Source organism: Pelecanus crispus, chromosome 2, assembly GCF_030463565.1.
Source record: "Pelecanus crispus isolate bPelCri1 chromosome 2, bPelCri1.pri, whole genome shotgun sequence".
NCBI lineage: Eukaryota > Metazoa > Chordata > Aves > Pelecaniformes > Pelecanidae > Pelecanus > Pelecanus crispus.
The window spans coordinates 131,585,436-131,604,933 of NC_134644.1; the positions used below are offsets into that span (position 1 = coordinate 131,585,436).

The 19,498-nt window shown below is 45.4% G+C and overlaps 1 protein-coding gene across 1 annotated transcript in view; it reads left to right on the plus strand.

Moving 5' to 3' along the window:
- Positions 1-4,015: 4,015 nt before the first annotated feature.
- The window catches only part of XKR4 (XK related 4), a 231,340-nt gene continuing 215,857 nt past the window's right edge, over positions 4,016-19,498 (plus strand). The window contains exon 1 of the mRNA XM_075705898.1: positions 4,016-4,857. Within this exon, the coding sequence (XP_075562013.1) occupies positions 4,016-4,857 (842 nt within the window). The remainder of the gene's footprint in view (positions 4,858-19,498) is intronic.

Consider the following 19,498-nt stretch of genomic DNA (forward strand, 5'->3'; position numbering starts at 1 on the left):
GAAAAAACAGAAAGACACACACAAGAAAGTATCCCTAAAGTAGGCAAAGGTGATTTGATACTGTAAGGGGGGAAAAAGGAAACAGCAGTTGCAATTCAGAACAAAGCAAAAGCAATACTTGTGATACCCATAAAAATGTTTTCTTTAAAGAAAGGAGGAGAAAAAGGAAGCCAAGAATAAAATCTCCTTCAGAGAAAAAGCAGCTTTACATGAGAAATGAACGTGTCTGCACTTGGTTTATGAAATATGTATTGATGTCTGTGATCACATTTTTGCCCTTCAATTATATTTTGCAATTAATAATTTCTAAGGTTTAGTAACAACATTGGCTTGCTGAACACACGCTGGTTTGTACACCGCGTGTATACAAACTCTTCTGGCCTCGATACAGCTCCACAGAAGCTATGTCAGTGTAACAAAGAGGAAATTTGGTTCTGTTTCTTGGAAGCAATTTCTTCAGCACTTACATATGACTTGGGCTCCCTTCCATTTGTTTTCTTTTAAGTGAGAAAACAAAACCGAAGACATTCCTCTGGAAGTATCAAACAGCCTTAAATTTAAGTTTAAACGTTTATCTACTGTACTGCCTTCATTTAACAGACAGCCATTGTTAACATGAAAATCACTAGGAAAGTATATTATTTCCCTCATAAATGCAACAGTAGCTGAATCCAAGAAGAGAAAACCAAACCAACCAAAAGAAACAAAAAAGGGGAGAAGGGAAGGGAAGGGAAGGGAAGGGAAGGGAAGGGAAGGGAAGGGAAGGGAAGGGAAGGGAAGGGAAGGGAAGGGAAGGGAAGGGAAGGGAAGGGAAGGGAAGGGAAGGGAAGGGAAGGGAAGGGAAGGGAAGGGAAGGGAAGGGAAGGGAAGGGAAGGGAAGGGAAGGGAAGGGAAGGGAAGGGGGAAATGACACAAAACAGAAAAATATAGGGAAGAAAGTGTAAAACTCTCTCCATCACAATAAAATGTCTGGCAAACTGAACACCTTTCAGATTTACAGGTCTAATCTAAAGCCTGCTGTGGTGAACTAGAGTCTTCCTGGGTGATGGATCAATCCCTTTGGTCAAATTCTGCCCCTTAGTGGTAAATAAGTGGCTGAGGGTAAATATACCAGAAAATTTGACCTACATCTGTGGCCCGGAGGGGAGGATGTAGGGACACTTGGCCCCAGCAGTTACCTCCTCCAAGCTGGCTAGCAGTGGGGTAGCCTTAAGCAGGCTACCATGACCTCTGAAGATGACGTACAGCTAGACTGACACCATTTATGTTCCTAAATAGCTACTGCATTGCTCAGAGGTACCTTCTGCCCTTTTAGTGTGTTGGACCTTGATCTCCTGCATTTTATTCCCTCCACCCTGACTCTGCCACTTTTGAGTCACTCTCACACCCCACCCCCAGCCCGAGCAGTTCAGGTTAGGATTTCGGCTCTAGGAGCACAGTTGTGCCCCACCCCCCCACTTGTGCATCACACTGTAACCTCTATTACAAATCTGTAGCATCTTTTCGACCTGTATATGTCAAACAGACTCAATTAAAGTAACTTAAAGTGCACACTAAACCATTTTATTAAAGATGTAACTATAAATAGAATAACACTGGAAACTTGTTGGTATATATAAACCACCAACTTGCAGCTAAATTAGCTTCATTATTAAGCACCTTCGCTGCTGACAAGGGTAATCTTAAGTGAATATATTGTATTATATATAGGTGCTGACTGAATTATTAAAAGATACCTTGAGAAAGAAGCAATTTGCATTAAAAGTCTAAGGCAATAAAGATCATATGGATTGTAATGAGAACGAAATTAATATGGGGTTACAAAAGGAACAGAAATAAAAGTACAGCTATACCCCTGTACCAGAGATTGCAGAGCAAATGCGTATTATTTAAGAACCATTATGTGATGATGTAATTAAAGACTCTTGTAATGTGTGATAACATGCAAAATAACAAGCCAAATTAGTTTTATGTGTACCCTTCACCTTTCAAAGTTTGATTTTTGTGTGCTTAGCACTCTTTGAATAATACAGTAATGCACGCTGTGGTCTTTTCTTGAAATCTGGCGTATGTATCAGTAAAAGCTAATTTCCAGAAGGCAAATTTATACTTACCATGTACATTTAAGAGTTCGAAGGCAGATTTTTCAGCTGTCCATACGACTTGTTCTCTTTAATTAATGAAGTTGAAGGGGCTATATTTAGTCGCGTTTCTTAATGTAACAGTGCCCTATCACAGTCTCGCTGGCATTCCTATTAAGATATTCCAGCAACGTGGTTGAAATACCTCACCGCTCTATTTTAAGGAGGGAGAGGGCATGCTTATAAAATATTCCAGAGGCGCAAAAAAAAAGAAAAGAAGCCGAAGAGCTCAATCAGTTGCTCACCCCATACGTTTTGGAGCTGCGGGAGGACAGAGCGGGCGGAAGGGCCAAGGGTGGGTGGCAATCGGCCCTCCCCGCCCGCACCCCGAGCCCTGCGCCCTGCAGCTGGGCTTCCCGGCCCGGGTGACTCCCGGGGGCAGGAGGCTGGTGGCCCTCAGGGACCGGGGAGCCACCCCACGCCTCGGGCCCCCGCCGGGCTGCGAGGGCGGCGGCTGCCGTGGGGCCGCCCGGGGGGGTCTGGGCTCCTCGCCCGGGAGCGGCCGCCAGCTCCGCCCGGGACGGTTCCACCCGGGACGGTTCCACCCGGGACGGCTCCCCCCCACACACCCCGGCCAAAGTTGAAGACTGCAGGCGGGGCCACCTCTGCCACCGAAACGCCCGGGTGGGCTTCGAGGAGCGGCCGCGCTGCGGGGAAAGGGGTGGCGGGGGCTGGGGGCGGGGGGGGGGGGGGGGAGGCATCGTGAGTTCGCCCAGTGAATTTCACGCATCAAACGCGATCTCTCCGGCTGGCGGGGTAAGGCGGTGGCTCCTCGCCTGCCCCCAGACGCCCCTAAGAGCGCGGGAGTCACGGCGTAAGTGGAGAATTGCACCTCCCCGCCGCATTTCACAAAGTTGGGGGAACTACGGCAGGGTTTCCTGCGGGACGGGCGGGGCAGCCTGCCCCCCGCCCCACGCAGGACTCGCCGGGCCGGGGGGGTCCGCGCAGCTACGCCGGTGCCGGCCGGCGGCTCCCGCTCTGCGCCCCGGGCGCGGCGGTTCGGCATCCCCGCCGGTGCCGGCCCCCCCGCCCCCAGGAGCCCCGCTCGCAGGGAGAGAGCCCCGTCCGCATCCCCCCCGCCTCCCGCCACTCCCCCCCCGCCGGCGGGGCGGACTCAGCCCAAGCGGCGCCGAGGACCCCGGTGGCGGCGGGGGGGGGGGGGGGGGCAGCGGAGCCGGCAGCAGCGCCGCGCCCCTCCCGCAGCCCCGGCCCCGGGGGGCGCCGGCCACACCCCGCTCCCTCTCCCCGCCGCCGCGCCCGCCCCCCCGGGCCGGGCAGCCGAGCCGCCGCCGCCGCCCCCCGCCGCCGCAGGGCCGCGCTCCCGCAGCCCGGGGCCGCGGCGGGGCCTCCCCTCCCGGCGGCCGAGCGCCCCCTTCCCCGCCCCTGCGCCAGCGCCGGTGCCGGTGCCGGGCGGGGGGCGGCGGCAGCGAGGGAAGAGGGATGAGGTCATCCTCTTTCCCGGCGTCAGTCAGCTGGGGGGCGGCGGCGGCGGCGGGCGCGGGCGGAGGCGGGCGGGGAGGCGGGGGCGGGATGCGCCGCTCCGGGCAGCGCTGCCCTGCCTGCTCCCGGCTCGGGCAGAGCGCGGCGGCGGCCCCGGCACCGCCGGCCCCCGCGGAGGCGGCGGGGCGGGCGGGCTGAGCGCGGCTCCCCGCAGGCAGGCGGCGCTGCGGGAGCGGCCGCCGCGGAGGAGCCGCCCGCGGGCGCGCAGCCCGGCGCGGAGCGGGGCCGGGGGACGAGGGGAGCGGCGGGTCCGCGGCGGCTGCGGCGGCGGAGGGCGGGAGGCGGGAGGCGGAGGAGGAGGAGCAGGGGGAGGCGCGGGATAAAGGAGCGCTCGCTGCTCCCGCTTGCTCTCCGGCGGGGCTGAGGGAGGCATCATGGCCGCGAAGTCGGACGGGCGGCGGAAGATGAAGAAGGGCGGCGAGGTGGCGTTCACGCCGCTGCAGAACTCCGAGCACTCGGGCTCCGTGCAGGCGCTGGCCCCGGGGCTGCCCGCCGGCGCCGGGCCGGGCGGCGGCAGCGACGACGAAGAGGCGCCCGGGGGCGGGTGCTGCGGCGGCGGCGGCGGCGGGGACGGCTCGGGCGGCGGCTCCCGCTGCTGCTGCTGCTGCTGCTGCTGCGGCGGCGGCAGAGGAGGAGACGGCGGCGGGGGCGGCGGCGGGGGCTCGCGGGGCTCGGGCGGGGGCTCGTCCTCCCTGTGCCTGCGGCTGGGCAGGGAGCAGCGGCGCTACTCGCTGTGGGACTGCCTCTGGATCCTGGCCGCCCTGGCCGTGTACTTCGCGGACGTGGGCACCGACATCTGGCTGGCGGTCGACTACTACCTGCGGGGCCAGCGCTGGTGGTTCGGGCTCACCCTCTTCTTCGTGCTGCTGGGCTCCCTCTCCGTGCAGGTCTTCAGCTTCCGCTGGTTCGCGCACGACTTCAGCACCGAGGACAGCGCCGCCGCCGCCGCCGCCGCCGCCGGCGGGCACTGCCCCGCCGCCGAGAGCAAGCTGCTGGTGAGCAGCGGCTCGGCGGCCGCGGACATCGACGCCGCTCGCCCCTGCACGCCGCAGCGGCAGGCGTCCACCGCCAGCAAGAGCAACGCCACCAACAGCAGCAGCAACGGCAGCGGCGGCGCCGCCGCTCCCCGCGCCGGCGGCAGCTCGGCGTCCTGCGCCTTCTGCGTCTGGCTCCTGCAGTCGCTCGTCCACATCCTGCAGCTCGGGCAGGTCTGGAGGTGAGGAGCCGGGCGGGGGCGGCGCGGGGGGTGCGGGGGGACGGCGCCGGCTCCCCTCGCCGCGGGGGAGGCAGCCCGGCCGCCGGCGGGACGGCGCCGCGGCGAGCGGCCGCCGGTCCCCCCGTCGGGTCCCTCCCCGGGGTCCCTCCCCGGGGTCCCTCCCCGGGGCAGCGCGGCCCCCGCCGCACCGTGAGGGGGCTCGGGGGCGGCCGGCTCCCCGCGGGGCCGTGGGGGGCCGTGGGCGCGGGGTGTCCCCCCCGCCGCCACCCGCAGCGCCGGGCGCCGCCCCGGGCTGACGCCAGGTGCCCGAAACTTCCCGCGAAACCTGTGCCGGGGGCTACGTCAAAACCAGGGAACAGGCCGGGGGAACAGGGGAATATCCCGGGAACGGGCGTCTCCTCGCATGCGGCCGGGCGAGCGTTGCCGCCAGCAGGGAACTTCGCTGCGAGCGAAGAGTTTCTTTTCAGGAAAGGTTCCTGAGCGACCCGTTGCTGGGTTTTGATATTTATACGTAAATGTGCTGCGTGCAGTCTGCTCCTTGCTCTGCGTCTGCCTTTCCTCGATCTGTGATTAGTAAAGGAACGTCTTCTACATCAAACTTCTGGGTAGCCGCTCTCAAAAACGTTCGCAGGCGACGTAATGGGCGGTACGGAAAGGATGCGCTGAAGGAGGTTGTGGAGGGCGCTAACCGAAAAGGGAGATGACATCATAGTTTGCAAAAGTAACGTTTTCCTTTATTTTAAGCACATTTCCAGGAAAGATTTATGTGGAGGCCAAATGCCCTGCAAATACATTTAGTGCTGCCTGAAAAGTGCAGGCTTCAGAAGACGTAGTGTATAAGGAATTAAAATTTCCACATAAAATCGTGGCAGATAGACACTGTGTTGAAGAAGGTCATCCAGTGGGGCAGTGCGCTAAAGCAACAGGCGAAAATACATTGGGGGTTTCTTGTCTGATGGGGGGAGAGGAATTTGGTCATGTTTCTGTTCTGGAAACACTAGTTTTTCACAATTATTTCATTAAAGAGTTTAGTTCGTTGTTACTCTAAACTTCTAACTCTGGTGTTTTTAATCTCTGCCCCACCCTTTTGGACAGGGACTGTCTTTTGCTCTGTAGTAGTGCAGGAGTGTACCCAATACAGCTCAGTTCTGCTTGCGGCCTTTAAGCATCAAGGAATCCAAGTGCTGCTCAGTAATAGACCAAAGATCTTGGGATGCCATAACCAAGTATCTTTCACTTTGCAGACTCTTTGGTTTGTTGTAACAAATACAATTTTCCAAACTTCTGAAACTTAACTCCAAGTTACAGGTATGCTCGATATTAACTGTGACACAACTTGAGAGGGAAGCAGAATTTTGAACAAAAAGCAATGCTTTGTTCTGGATGTTCCTGTGTGCTTGTATGTTCCTGTATGCTCTACCTCCACGGCTGAACACAAGTTAAATTTAGGATTTTCTGAATGAGATCGTTTCATGGAATATTGAGTCCTGATCCTGCAGAGACAGAAGACTAGGCACAATGGCTCAAATTGTACATAGAAATTCATGTTGATACTCATCCATCCAGAAGATAAACAGTGTGTATCACGCTGAGTGACACAGAAGAGAGTTTTACAAAGTCTGGTGTCATGACTCTGTATTGGAAAACGCAAAGAGCAGGGCTTTGGGTGGAGCAGGGTGGGATCCAATATTGTAGGGCACTTCTGTCAGATGAGGTGGCTGGGATTTAGAGCTCTCCAGCTGCTTCCTTTCTGATGAAGCACAATCTCTTTTAACGTAAGATTTCCTCCTTGCAAGAGCACCTAGTCCTCTATATTTAAAGCTGGGTGAGCGTCTTTTGATCATATGTAGCTTTTCCTCATGTTTTATGCGCAATAGCGTAAGACTACCAGAATATTAAATTGACAAGGAGTGTTAGCACATTGTTTATGTTTTAGCCTGTTATGCTTTTTTTTTTCCCAGTGAAACAAAGCCGTAGAATTGTTTGTCTGTCAGTAACTTAGTAGTATTTATTTGTGGTTTTCCACAAATGTACAAATTATATGGCCAGTTGTATACAGTCTTGCATATCAGCACTTCAGAATTGATTAAAGTGACTTCCTTTTAATTCCCTAGGTATATTCCTCATAAGGGAGAGCCTTTGGAATCATCTAAAACTAATAATCAGCACCAAAAAGGAGAGGTCACATCAACCCCTGAGAAACTCTGTACATAAGCATGGAGTCAGAACTAACATGATCAGTGGAAAAAAATTATGATTTTCTGGAAAATGGAGCACTCACACTTCATAGTCCAAAACTTCTGTTCTGCAGTGTAACATCTGCACTGGCCTGAGCAAACAGCTCCTGAGCATTTAGGCTGAAGGATGAGCAAAAGTGTTTTCCAGTTGCATGTGTTTGGAGACTAACTCCTTCTCTGACGGAGCTAAACAGACCGTGCCGGCTTTGTTACCACCACAAGTGCACACTTGCTGGGGGCACCGTCCCCACAGTTGACAAAACCCATGTTACCCTTCATTCTGTGCCTCTGTCTTTGTGTTTTCTCTCAGCTTTCAGTTTTTCCTTCTCTTTTTCTTTTGGCTGTGGCTAAAGCTCTCCTGTACCTATATTTAAGTTTTCTGTTACTTATTGTATTGAATCCTGCACAAGCAAAAATTACAGTAATATTTCTGTCCTTTCTCTGCCAACAAGGAGCCCTAGCTATGAGAACTGAGGTTTTGGTGTTTGGTAGTTTTGCATATGTGCAAGGATACCAGGGTACAAGAAGAGAGGTTTACTTGTGCCTTGTTCTCAGTATACCGAGATTGGTGCTCATTCTGCTTTCATTTGGCGTTCGCTGACCTCTGTCTCCTCTTAAGTGTTGAACTGATTCTTGAGGTCTTCAGTTTCCCTTTATTTGTCACATTGCCAAAGGTTTTGGGGGGAATTGCGCCAATTGCTTATTTAAGGAAGCCCTCCTGAGGAACTGGGGGTACAACTGGCAAACCCAGTGTTCTTGGATTAAAAAAAAAAAAGTTAAAAAAATGTGGGTTTAGTGATTAGTTCTGTCAGGATGATTTTTAACAATTCCAAAGCTTTTTCTTCTCTTACATTTGAGATTAATTTTTGTTTACAAATATACTGAAAGCCAGATCATTGAAAATGATTATGTGTTAATTTTAACTAAAATGTGCTAATGGGAAATGAATGAGGTCTTTAATGTGGCATGGAACAATGCTGGAAATAGGCAATCTAAAATTACTAAAACAATTTTTTCCTAGAGTGTAAATAAGAGGCTAAGCTGCCAATCAGTTCTGAATAAAAATGCATCTTTTTTTTTTCTTTCGAAATTGGTATAACTTTTTTTCCTCCCAGAATTTTAGAAGACTGAATTCTTCCATTTTGAAGAATAAGCATGTAAATATCTTTTTTCAGGGGGTTGGATGTTCACAGGCTTCCCGATAACACTGTCCCTCAGTTAAAATTCCAGTGAAGTCTCTGAGGAGTTGCTTGCCACAGCTGAGTGCAGATACTAGGCCTTTGTTGGCAGCTAATTTCATATTAAAATATGGTCACTGATGAGATTCTGCCTTCAGAGACAGATACAGATATGTTTCCTTATCCGTACTTCCAGCATGTTCTGCTTTTTACCAATATATGGGCACGGAAGCCACACTGTGGAGCCCTGTTCTCCTAAGCAGGTGCTGTGAGAGACACGGCTTTTTATTAGCAGACTCTGGGGAGTACAAGGAGGATGTAATGCGCGGGGTCTTTGTATTTCATTGAAAGGAAAAGAAGGGAAGTGGATGCTTTAATTTATAGTCTGTAAGGACTATGTAAAGGTATATGGGCCAGTAGGATTCAGATAAACTATTGCCCTTTGAGCCTGGCATGAAAGTATGTAACCACTGCCCTTGAGCATCCCTTTGATTCACTAAGCTTCCCAGGCTTAGCCTTGGCTTTCAGATTTCGCAGCGGATAGCAGGACTTGGTGACTGGATGTAAGAGATAATAGCGTTCACTTGGTATCTGTGGAGCTGGTTCATTTCCTTGAAAACTTCTTCTGTGGACAAGATTCCTTTGGGCTGGCAGGACTGGAGAGCCATGCTCCTGAAGCTGGGTAAAGGGGTCCCAAGAGCCAGCCCTGGGAGGAGCATGGGCTGGGGGAAACTGGGTGAGCGAGAGGAGGAGGCTGGAGGACTTGATAGTGCCCATTTTGTGGTGCCTGGAAAGCAAGAAGTAACTCCCCAGGACAACTGTTGTGCCTTGTAGGGGAATGGTGTGAGCAGGCTGCCTTGGTGCTCGGGGTGCTTGGAGGTTCCCATGGCGGCTGTCTTTTTGTCTGAAGGGCTGCAGTCAAAGCGCCTGAAAGGGATCTGTCAAGTTTCTGTAGCCAGCAAGGCCAGAGGAAGGGTGAATCATTGGAAAGAAGAGGACTGGAAACTACCCTTTAAAATTATTTCTGGGTAGCTGAGATGATAGTGAGATGATCAAGTATATCCCTCTCAACAGAGTGAGGGGCTTTGGCTGAGATTTGCTAGCTGTGTAGGAACGCACCTAGAGGAGGAGGAGGAGATGCCAGGTTAATGGCTGGCCCTTCCAGGTGGCACTTGTCTGGGGCAGGTGTCTGTTCCAAAGTGGGTCTGGTTCCCTGAGAAGTGATGCTATGATTTAGCTTTATCTGTTTATGTGTAATACTAAGAAATCATTATATTCCTTCTCCTTCCTGGTTCTTATTTAGAAAAAAGAAAAGTTGGAGGAGGAGAGTTGTAGAGGTGATGCTGGATTCTGGAAGCAGTGTAAGTTGCAGTTTCTGTGGTGCCCTGTGGAAGTGTTTTTCACGGGACTGGATCATCCGCCAAAGAAATTTTATTGCCTGTGTTCGTAGCTTCACCTCTGCAATCAGTTGATGCTCTTGCATTTTTCAGAAAAAAAAAAAGGGGGGGGGGGGGGGAGGAAATGGCATCTGCACTGTGTATGAGAAGTCCTCACGACTTCCTTGGGTGCTCACTATTAAGCATGACTGGGGCCCTGAGCTGGAACGGTGAGCAAGGTAGCTGAAATTAAGGAAAACATCACCAGTCTTTAAATCAGCTCAACTCCATCCTTAAATAGGTTCATTTGTTTTCACACTTTTGCTCTGCATAGTAGTTTTGACACTTTTGTTCAGTAGTAGTGTAGGAGTTCAGTGTAGTTAGGTGGTCAATAATTCCAGCTGCCATTGGACTTCACACTGAGATGTGATAATATCTCAATCTGACACCAGTTTTTCTCACTGTTTTGAAATCTGTCAGATAATTTGTCACATTGAGTCCAAATTTATGAGTCATAGCCGTTTCCTAGACAAGATTATTGCATATCCTCCCCATCTGTCTCTTAGTGTAGTGAAATGCTACCACTCAGCAATACCATATTTCTTTTATTGAGTTACTGCAGTGCTGGAGTTAAAGTCCTACTGGCTAACTATTTTGCTTGCTGTGTCTTTAGGACTCAGGAAAGGTGATAGACTGTCAGAAATAGGAATTAAAAGTTTTCATTTTTTTCCCCTCAGAAAGCAGGATTAGAAGGGGCAGCCCATCCTGTAGGTGGCTTAACTACATTTAACTTTTGCTAATACATTCAGCAGAATAAATATTCAATTTTTTTGTTTCTTCTTTTTTTTTCTGAAGACAGTGATATGCAGATGAAGGCTGTGCCTTTCATAATTTTTTTAAACACAAAAGTGAATCTTTACTATGTTCTTAAAAATCTCTTACAAGTCTGCATACAAATCAGATTTGGTATTCAGTTTATTCTAATAACCCCAGCTACATGTAAAAGATGCTGATGTACTTTAGAAGAAAGATACTGTACTTTAATAATTAACAAGGCTTCTCTCTATAGAGAATATTTATCAGTTACGTAAGTGTTCAGATTTTCAAAGTACTGCTTAAGCACTAAAACTTCTGATAGCTCAGTTGGCTTAGTAGGAGAGCTAATATTTTGTACACAGAATGCTTTCTAGAAACTTAGATATGGAAAGAATTTATATTTGGCTTTTTACAAACCAGTGGAAAGTCTATAAGAGTTTAAAGGTATGTATTTCAGAGGATTTCGTGTCCCCATGTATAGCGGTTATTCCAGAGTTCTCCGATGCCATGCCAGAATGACTATGCGTACATACCATGAATTCAAAGAAATGTTTCATGTTATATTATTTGTTTTTAGATGATGTCATCTTGCAGAAGGTTCTTGCAACCAGATGAGTTTTTCGTGCTAAAATTTCTGTTACTTACATCAGGGAAAGTATTTAGTGCTGAAAGGTCAGTTTGCATGTCCAAATCTCCTGTGGGAAAGCAAGAAAGTGTAACATCACAGCACGATCTATAGCTTCAGTTATCCCGCTCCACATCTTCATGTTATTTGCATCAGAGTTTACCTTGTTTGGGGGAGTATGCTCCTTGTCAGCTGGCTTAGTCCTTAATATTTGTCCATAAGGACTGACTTGGCTAGAAACATACAAAAGTTCTAGAAAAATTAAAATGAAATCAATTCTTATGTCACTTATAACAGTATTAGCTCATTCTGCCATCTCTCTATTCCAATGAAGTAGCTTTTAATACACAGCAGATTAGTCACAACAGTGACTTACAGTTTCAGTAAACAGGTTGTTTGGGAGGAATTTATCAGGCACAGACAAAATCAATAGCTCTTTTGCTTGCATTTCAAGGTACAGTAGAAATTTGTGTTTGCTGAAGTATGTTTACAAAGTGGTGCCATTTTTGTCCATTTTAGCACAGCTGTCAGTTGTATACACTGTGTCAAGTAGACGTATAGGACTGGAAGTGGCAAACAGGCTATAAAAAGAACTGTTTTGACTTGTTTGATTTTTAAAATGAAAGGAGGCTTATATAAAAGAGAACATGAGGGAGAATTGAGGGAACATATAGAAAGAAGTTGGTTATGAAAAGGCACAGGAATACCAGTTAATCCTTGTACGATGTGTACCTAAAACTCCAGTTTATTTCCCTTCAGCCACTAACCAAAGAGAGATTATTTGAATAATTTTCTAAGTGACTGCTTGAGAGACTGGAGAAGGAGGCAGAAAAAAAGGAGAGTTGTATGTCTGGGCAAACTCAGAGCGAAAATGTTAGATACACAGAGAAAATGTTAGATAAACTCTGACTGCAGTGGGTAGTCATCTGAACAATGGTAAATACAAATGTGTGGTATCAGTTTGACATCAGTTTATAGGGGAGGGAGTACTCTTAAGTATCTTTTAATAAATTTTAGAATTAAAAAATAGTAGGGTTTGGGTATATATTTTTCCATGAGACTTTACCTGCATTTCCTGACAACCATAACCTGAATTATCATCTCCCTGTGGTGTCTGACTGCTGAAGTGGTTTCTTATCACTCTCCCTCTCATTCTGTTTCCCTCCTTGAATGGCTGAAATGGGTCTTTTCCCCCAAGAAAAAATAATTGCTACAATATGTTACTGTTTCCATTACTTTTCCTTTGACAGCATGCTTGTGCTGTTCAGTATGTTCATGGTGTAAGATTTGTGTGGCGAGATGTATAAATCTTTTTGATTGGCAGGGATAATCAGTGGGGGTGGTTAAGGCTATCAGTTACAAATGATTTGATACCACAAGTTGGAGCAAATGGAGCGAGACTGTTTTGTGGGGTGCTTTCAAAGGAAGTTTGGCAGCCATTGATGCGACAACAAAAGTAACTTCTTGTTCTTCTAAAATTGGAAGGTGTGACGTAGGCAAGACTAATGTACCAAGGACCAGTACCAGCTGCTTCAGAGAAAGATGCAGATGTTTTAGCGTGAATAGAAGGTGAACGAACTTACAGATGGAAGAACGGTTTTCCTTATCTCTATCAGCTCCTATATATCCGATTGATTTCTGCCCTTAAGAATGAAGGTTAGCGGTGCCACAGTTTTCGACATTACTCACTTTAATGGGATGTTTTCATGTAAACATCTGATCTATTCTAGGATCCTGCCAACTTCGAGTGGTGTTTTTCCATGTGTGGTGCATAGGATCAGTAGATTAGTTGCAGCAGGTCCAAGGAAAGTACCTTGTAATATCAAGCACTACACTTCAGTTCTCTATAGAGGGATCTATATGTGCATAGAAAACTGTGCTGATACTTTCATGGTTTAATAGTGGCTAGTGTGGAATGATAAACTTTGTCATTATAAGTGTGTAGTCTTTTTTATCTTAAAGAAGGGTATGGGCGGAGTTGTGGTCTGTACTTATTTTTCTTCAACCTTAATCTTTATATGCTCACTTTATATGGAAATCTTTCTGTGAGCCAGACCTAAAATAGGACTTAGCTCCGCAAAGTAGAATTTAGATGTTCTTCAGGCATATAGACCTGAAAATAGGATCTATAAAATTGACTCAACAACATTTTTAGAAGTTTCTTGAGGAACTTAAACATAACAGACCATAATGTTCAACTTGAAAGTGTCCTAGAGGCTTGTATTTCTGTGTTTTGGCTGTGCCCAGAACCTCCCCAGCACACACAGCCTGAGTTCCTATTTCTCATTTAAGCCCAATGCAAACCAGAAGCTAGGCTGGAGTAGCACCAAAATCCCTTAGAGGATCCAGTTGACAGGCATTGTTTAAACCTGCTGTATGAGCAATGATGAGCTTAGATCCCTGACAAGTATTACTGAATCTGCCTTGTTTTACAGTAATGGAGAAGTGTCCCTTGTATAGAGTATTTGCTCAGGTTTCAGAAGGTACGATTCCACTGCCCTTTCCAGCTGTGAGGGCTCAGATCCTGTCTCCCAGAGTTCTTTCCGCACTGCGGCTGAGGCAACACTGGATGGGGACATTTACTGTCCTTCCTGCTGGAGCTATGTCACCATGCTGACAGAAATGTCATGTTCGTGAGGCCAGAGAGGAAGACCTAATACTTGGGGCCCTCAAACGGGACCAAATACAAATTTGTCCATCTTTCTTTTTTACTACTTAATTAAATTTTATTGCCCAACTTTTAACCTTCTCTCTCTCTTATCCTAAAAGTACACCACCAGCACTTCTGTTTACAAACATTCATCCTTCATGTATAGTATAACCACAAAGAGGACTGTAATACATCCCTACATGGAAATGCCTGCTTAGCTTATGGGAGTGGCTCTAATGATCTGAATTGGCTGAAGGATTGGTTTATTCATTTTTTCATCACCATTTCTCTGCCATATGTAGTCAACCTTAGAAAAAAGGAAAGAGGAAAGGCGTTTTTGATGTGTCACTCAGTAGCTGTTTCACCTTTTCCCCGTCTCGTGCAAAAGTCAATTAGACAGAAATTTAAAAAACGCTTGAGTTCCTGATTCTTGCTCTGAGTTGATTTTCTGATAACAATTTTGTAGTTGATTTTTATCAATGTAAGCAGCACAGTTTTGTGGCTGAAATAAAACCCCAGGAAATCTTTATCTTCGTGTCCCAACTTCTTGTCTCCCAACTCACCACAAGCTCCACAGCAAGTGGAGCCCAAGTTTTCAGTATGCATAATTTTGGTTGCCCTTTTTTATCTGAGTTTCAGAACTGAAGAACTACATCTCCCTTCTACTGTCATTGGAGTGGGGCTTATTACCATTGTAGTTTTTTTCTTAAAAGGGGAAGGAGATTTAAAATGGCTCAACTTGGACAGTCAAAAGCAATGTATACTTCTGAAAATGTTATCCTTTAGTTATTTAGTATGTATTTGGAGTGTAGCTGTTATATGGATATTATGAAGCTTAATTTTTGTAAAATATTTTAAGATACTCAGATGGAAAATTATCTAGGTGGAAACAATTCAAAGCAAATTATCATTTCAACGTGCCTGTCAAAACATGTTTTAAATTAAACATGTTGAAAACATGAACATCTCTCCATAATGGACTTCACTGGGACATTAAAGCAAAATTTTAATATTTTAAGGGTTTCTTTCTTCAAGGGTTTATGCTTATTATGCCATAATATGCTACACAGCTTAAAAAGCTCTGTCCTTCACCCAGTTTCCTTCACCCACCCACTTCTGCTGCTTTAAGTTAGCTCATCACCTCCACTCTTGTGCTGTTTTCCTTATCTGTTAGTTTGCTTTGTAAACTGGATCCAACATGCTATGGAAACAAATGGCCTGGATAACAAAGGTTAGGAATTTTTTATAAACATAGTGGAAGTCTTAGAATCAACGTCAGCCCAAAGCTTTCCAACTCTGGACGTTTCAGCTTCAACAGCAGTGACATATATGGCTGAGAGCAGACAAATGAACTGAGTGTAGAACACTTCCAGTAGTAATGGTGGAAACTATGTTCAACACAAGAGTTATTGGAAAAAGCATAAATGTAAACAGAGTTCATAGTATATTAAACAAAGATGTTCTGTAAGTAAAGACTGGGCAATTAAAGAAGGTTTACCCAAATGAAGCCAAATACAGTGCAGAGGATAATTAATGTGGCTGAGACAACTCAATAATAATGGCTTTGAACTTTTACAATAGTGCATTAATGCATGTGTCAGAAGAAGGCATTGCATTTACAGTCAACAACCATTTGCTAGGAATTTTTACCACACAGGTTAATTAAGAACTCATGATAACAGGGTCTGAAAATTACCTTACTGAACTGAGGGCTGTGTTTGGTACTTAAGTCTGCCATTCATTATTTTTCTTGGACCTAAAAAATAAAATTTTGGTGATGTATGTTTTTGTATAACCTGTCTTCATTCTGTTAGTATCATTTCTGTGGCAGAGCTACTCCATTAATGATCCAATTGACTTAGAGAATTAATTAATTATTGGGTGTGTTGCCTGCATGGCTGGATTAAATCAAGAGGGCTGCTGAGAAAACTAACAAAGGGTTCAAAACAAACTACCCCACCATCAGTCCCTAAGTTTGTCTCTGAAGAGGCAGGCTCAGCCCTTTGTAGAGCTTACTGGTGGTTTTGGATAAGCAAAGCATAAAAGGCCAGGAGCTGAGGAGGCTTCAGTTGAAATGGACCTGTTCCCTTGCCAGGTAGGACCTGTTACTCAGATGCTGTCAGGTACACTGAGAACTTGGGAAATTTGGCTTGATTTGTCAGTTTGTGGGGGTTTTACACTCATCACTGTAAAGTTATAGCCCCTCTAGAGGGAGAGAGACCAACCTGTGATTTGGGCCATGGGAGGTTCTTCATGAGGGACTTGCCTCAGATAGCCCACGTCAGGTCTTTAATCTTTGTGTCTCCTTTCGTCTTCTATTGAAATGTATTAACAGTTTCCAGCCTCACCTGTGTTGGTAAGGTGGTAAGCTGTTTGGGGGAAGGACTTCTTTCCATTCCTTTGATAACTTCCTATCACAGCAGGAGGCTGATACTATGTGGAGGTTTTGGGATACTTCCGTAATACAAGTAATGAGGAGTTGCTACTACTTGTGGCCTAAGAGTGTATTCAAAATAGAGTGGTGTTTTTGAGCAGGTGCCTTTCCTAACTCATCTCAAAGTCAATTCCAGAGCTGGACTCAGTCCTTCTTGAATCTAACTATTCCTACACTGCCCATCTCTTTATTACATAGTGTGTGGATTCTCACAAGGGAGTCAACCCCTTCTGTGATAAGAGCCAGAACTTTTCCACAGGGCTAACATCTTTTAATAGGACAGGTACCAGTCTGGTGATATATCCTACTGCTGCAGAATTCGTATTAATAAGTTGTTATCAACATTATTTGTGGTGTTTTACAAAAGAGAGATTTCTGTAACAAAAAAATGAAATGATACATCCATACCTTTGTATTTATAAACTATCAGGTACTCTGATTGGCTTTCTTTAAGTGCAGAAAGTATTGGATGGGAAGAACATTTTGAAAAATGTTGACTGTCAGCTGAATTAAGTGTATTTCAGTAATGACAGAAAAAATGTTCCTAATAGATACTCTGAGTAAGAAATAGAACTGTATTACAAGAAAAAGTATAATATTTCAATTTTTAAAAATATAATTCTATGTCTTAAAGGATTTTAAATTTCCATAAAATGATTCATTGAGCTTTGAAACAATTGGGGTTTAAATTATCAATTTGTATTAATACAGAATGTTTAAAATACCTCAGCAAAACCTATATCCCTAATTTTTAATTCTATACCAGCACCTAAGGAGGGAAGATGGCTAGTAGCTTTATTTGACAGCTAGCACTAATATAGGAGTCCCACTTAAAACGACACTGTTCATAACCATCATCATAAAAAAAAAAAAACCTTACAAGTATTCCTTTGAAGTTCACTTATGAATTCAGTTTGACTGTGTTAATGACTTGTACTGATTTTTTTTGAGCTTGAGCTTTATTAGTGCAAATACTTATGGAAGGCGTATTTTAAGCCCGAGTGCCAGAATATTAATCAAAACCTTAATTACATATTCAGTAGTAATATTCACAATTCATGTGGGTCTCACTTAATTTCATTACTCATCCAATCAAGGATCAGAAGCAATGACATATGATTTAAATAGCAAATTGTTTTGGATATTTCTAATTAGTAGACACAAAGGATTGGTTAGAAAAGAAATTAACTTTGGCACCTCGAAAACTGAAGACTAACCTTGAAATAAGAATAAACTCAACATTCAAATCTGTTCACAGAAAACTTACAGAAAGATTTGATCTGTGTCTAGTGTGTATAAACTATTTGCAAATAAATAAACAATAGAAATACGATAGAAATATGCCTTCTAATGGCATGCCATAGATCATTCTTTGGAGAATTCTTCATGAATAACAACCTTAATAGTTGTGGGGAAGGAGAAAGGAAGACAGAAGGATTATTTACATTCATTTCAAGTAATTGTTTTGGGTTTAAATATTGCAGCTGTCACTCAAGAGTGCACTTTATTGTGAGAATACCTCTTTGACCAAATAAATTCTAATTTGGTCATAATGTAGAATGTGTCACATCGGATTTATCGTGTTATGCGGGAGTCTGCCACTGCTTCATCTGTGTTTTCACTTCCCCACCCTCAAAAACCTGTGAAGACTCCTGCTGAGGGGGCAAGGGTTTGAAAAATGTGTCTGAGAACTTGAAGGACCAGTGGGAGAATTGGGTCCTTCTCCCTGTTCCTACTGTCACTCCATGCTCAGTTAAGTGTCCTTCGTCTCCACTGCAACCCAAATATCTTTGATTCTGTGATGCATCACTTTTGATGCCAGAGGAAGGCTGCTCTGTGTCTCCCTTGAAGCTGCATTTCTATGAGGAGTATTGGATTCTAGAGGCAAGGAAGCACAAAGCCATGGGAATAGTCTAGGACTCCTATTGATTCCCATCACTGAATGTGTATGTAGCTGTGATTTGTTGCAAGCAATTTCCTGACACAGGCTGTCCCATGTCTTATTATTTTAGGTGAACATCATTTTAGCATATAGACTTCACAGAGAAGAAATGCATGAAGGAGTCAGGTAAACTCTGGGAGCTGTCAGTCATAGAAGTATCTTTTTTAATTTCCTTTTTCTCTTGGGAACTATTTTTATCATATTCAAGCATTATTTCTCTCTCAGAGCTAATGTTCACTTCAAAAGCCACTTCCTCCTCAATAAATAATTCAGAGCCATAGATTGTTCATGAGGAACTATCAACACACTAGTAGTAATTTAATATGCTGAGCAATCGCACTCACTTTAGCCTACATATGATTTAAATAGAATGACAGTTTAGGGTCTCCATTTACCCCATGGCATGTTGGGATCAAACTTGGCAAGTGATTGCAGTGTTCTCATGTCTTCTGAAGAAGTGAATGAAAGTTGTGTAATTCAGAGAGTATTTCTTAATTACATGCTAAATCAGAGTTTGCCTGCTTGTGTTCTGAATCCAAATTGTTGGACAGGACCAGCTTTAGAGAATGTGAATATTTCCTCTGATAACTAGCATCTCACAACCATGTATCTTTTTCTTAACTTGTTGAACTATCATTTTGAAGCACAGTTTCAGTATATTAGTTACCTTTGCTTTATCCTGTGGGTGAAAGGCTGTGCCTATCCTTCCTGAGTTGTCTGACCCGTGGGATCCATCTGCTGAGGACAAACTGCTTTCTGGAAGTTTACCTCCTTTGCTTTTTAAAATGGTTTGGGGTATTTTTTTTTGGTTTGGGTTTTTTTTTTTTTTTTCTTTCCTTTGCCACTAGTAGGCCAACACTCTACACCACAGTGTGTTAGCTACTGGTTGTGCTGGGAAGGTTTTGTTTCTTTCTGTCTTAAATAGTTATTGTTAAAAATAGACAAATCCCTTCTCACTCTAATGCTCTTGCCCTAGTGGTAGGTAAACGCAGAGCTGAGAGTACATGTATGGCATAGGTATTGTGTGCTACTAGAACAAGGCTACAGATCTGTCATTCCTGCACCCAGGTTAGGACTTCTCTTTCACTACATCACTTCTTGTGGAGTGGCTCAGTTGTATTTGGGCTGGTCTGTGCTTGGAGCATCACAAATATGGTATAAACTTTCTTCTGTTTTGGCTCTACACAAACAAAATTAGTCTAAACACTGAATGAGAATAAGCACTCCTATGAAGGATTATGGCTATAATCAATTAAACCATAGCAACTTATCTGTGGTTCACATTCACAGAAGTGGGTTTGCATTGAAAGCAAGGGATGCCTCCAGTCAGGAGATGTTAAGTGCAATGCGTAACTTTTATGCATTTGTCCTTCGTGTCCTCTA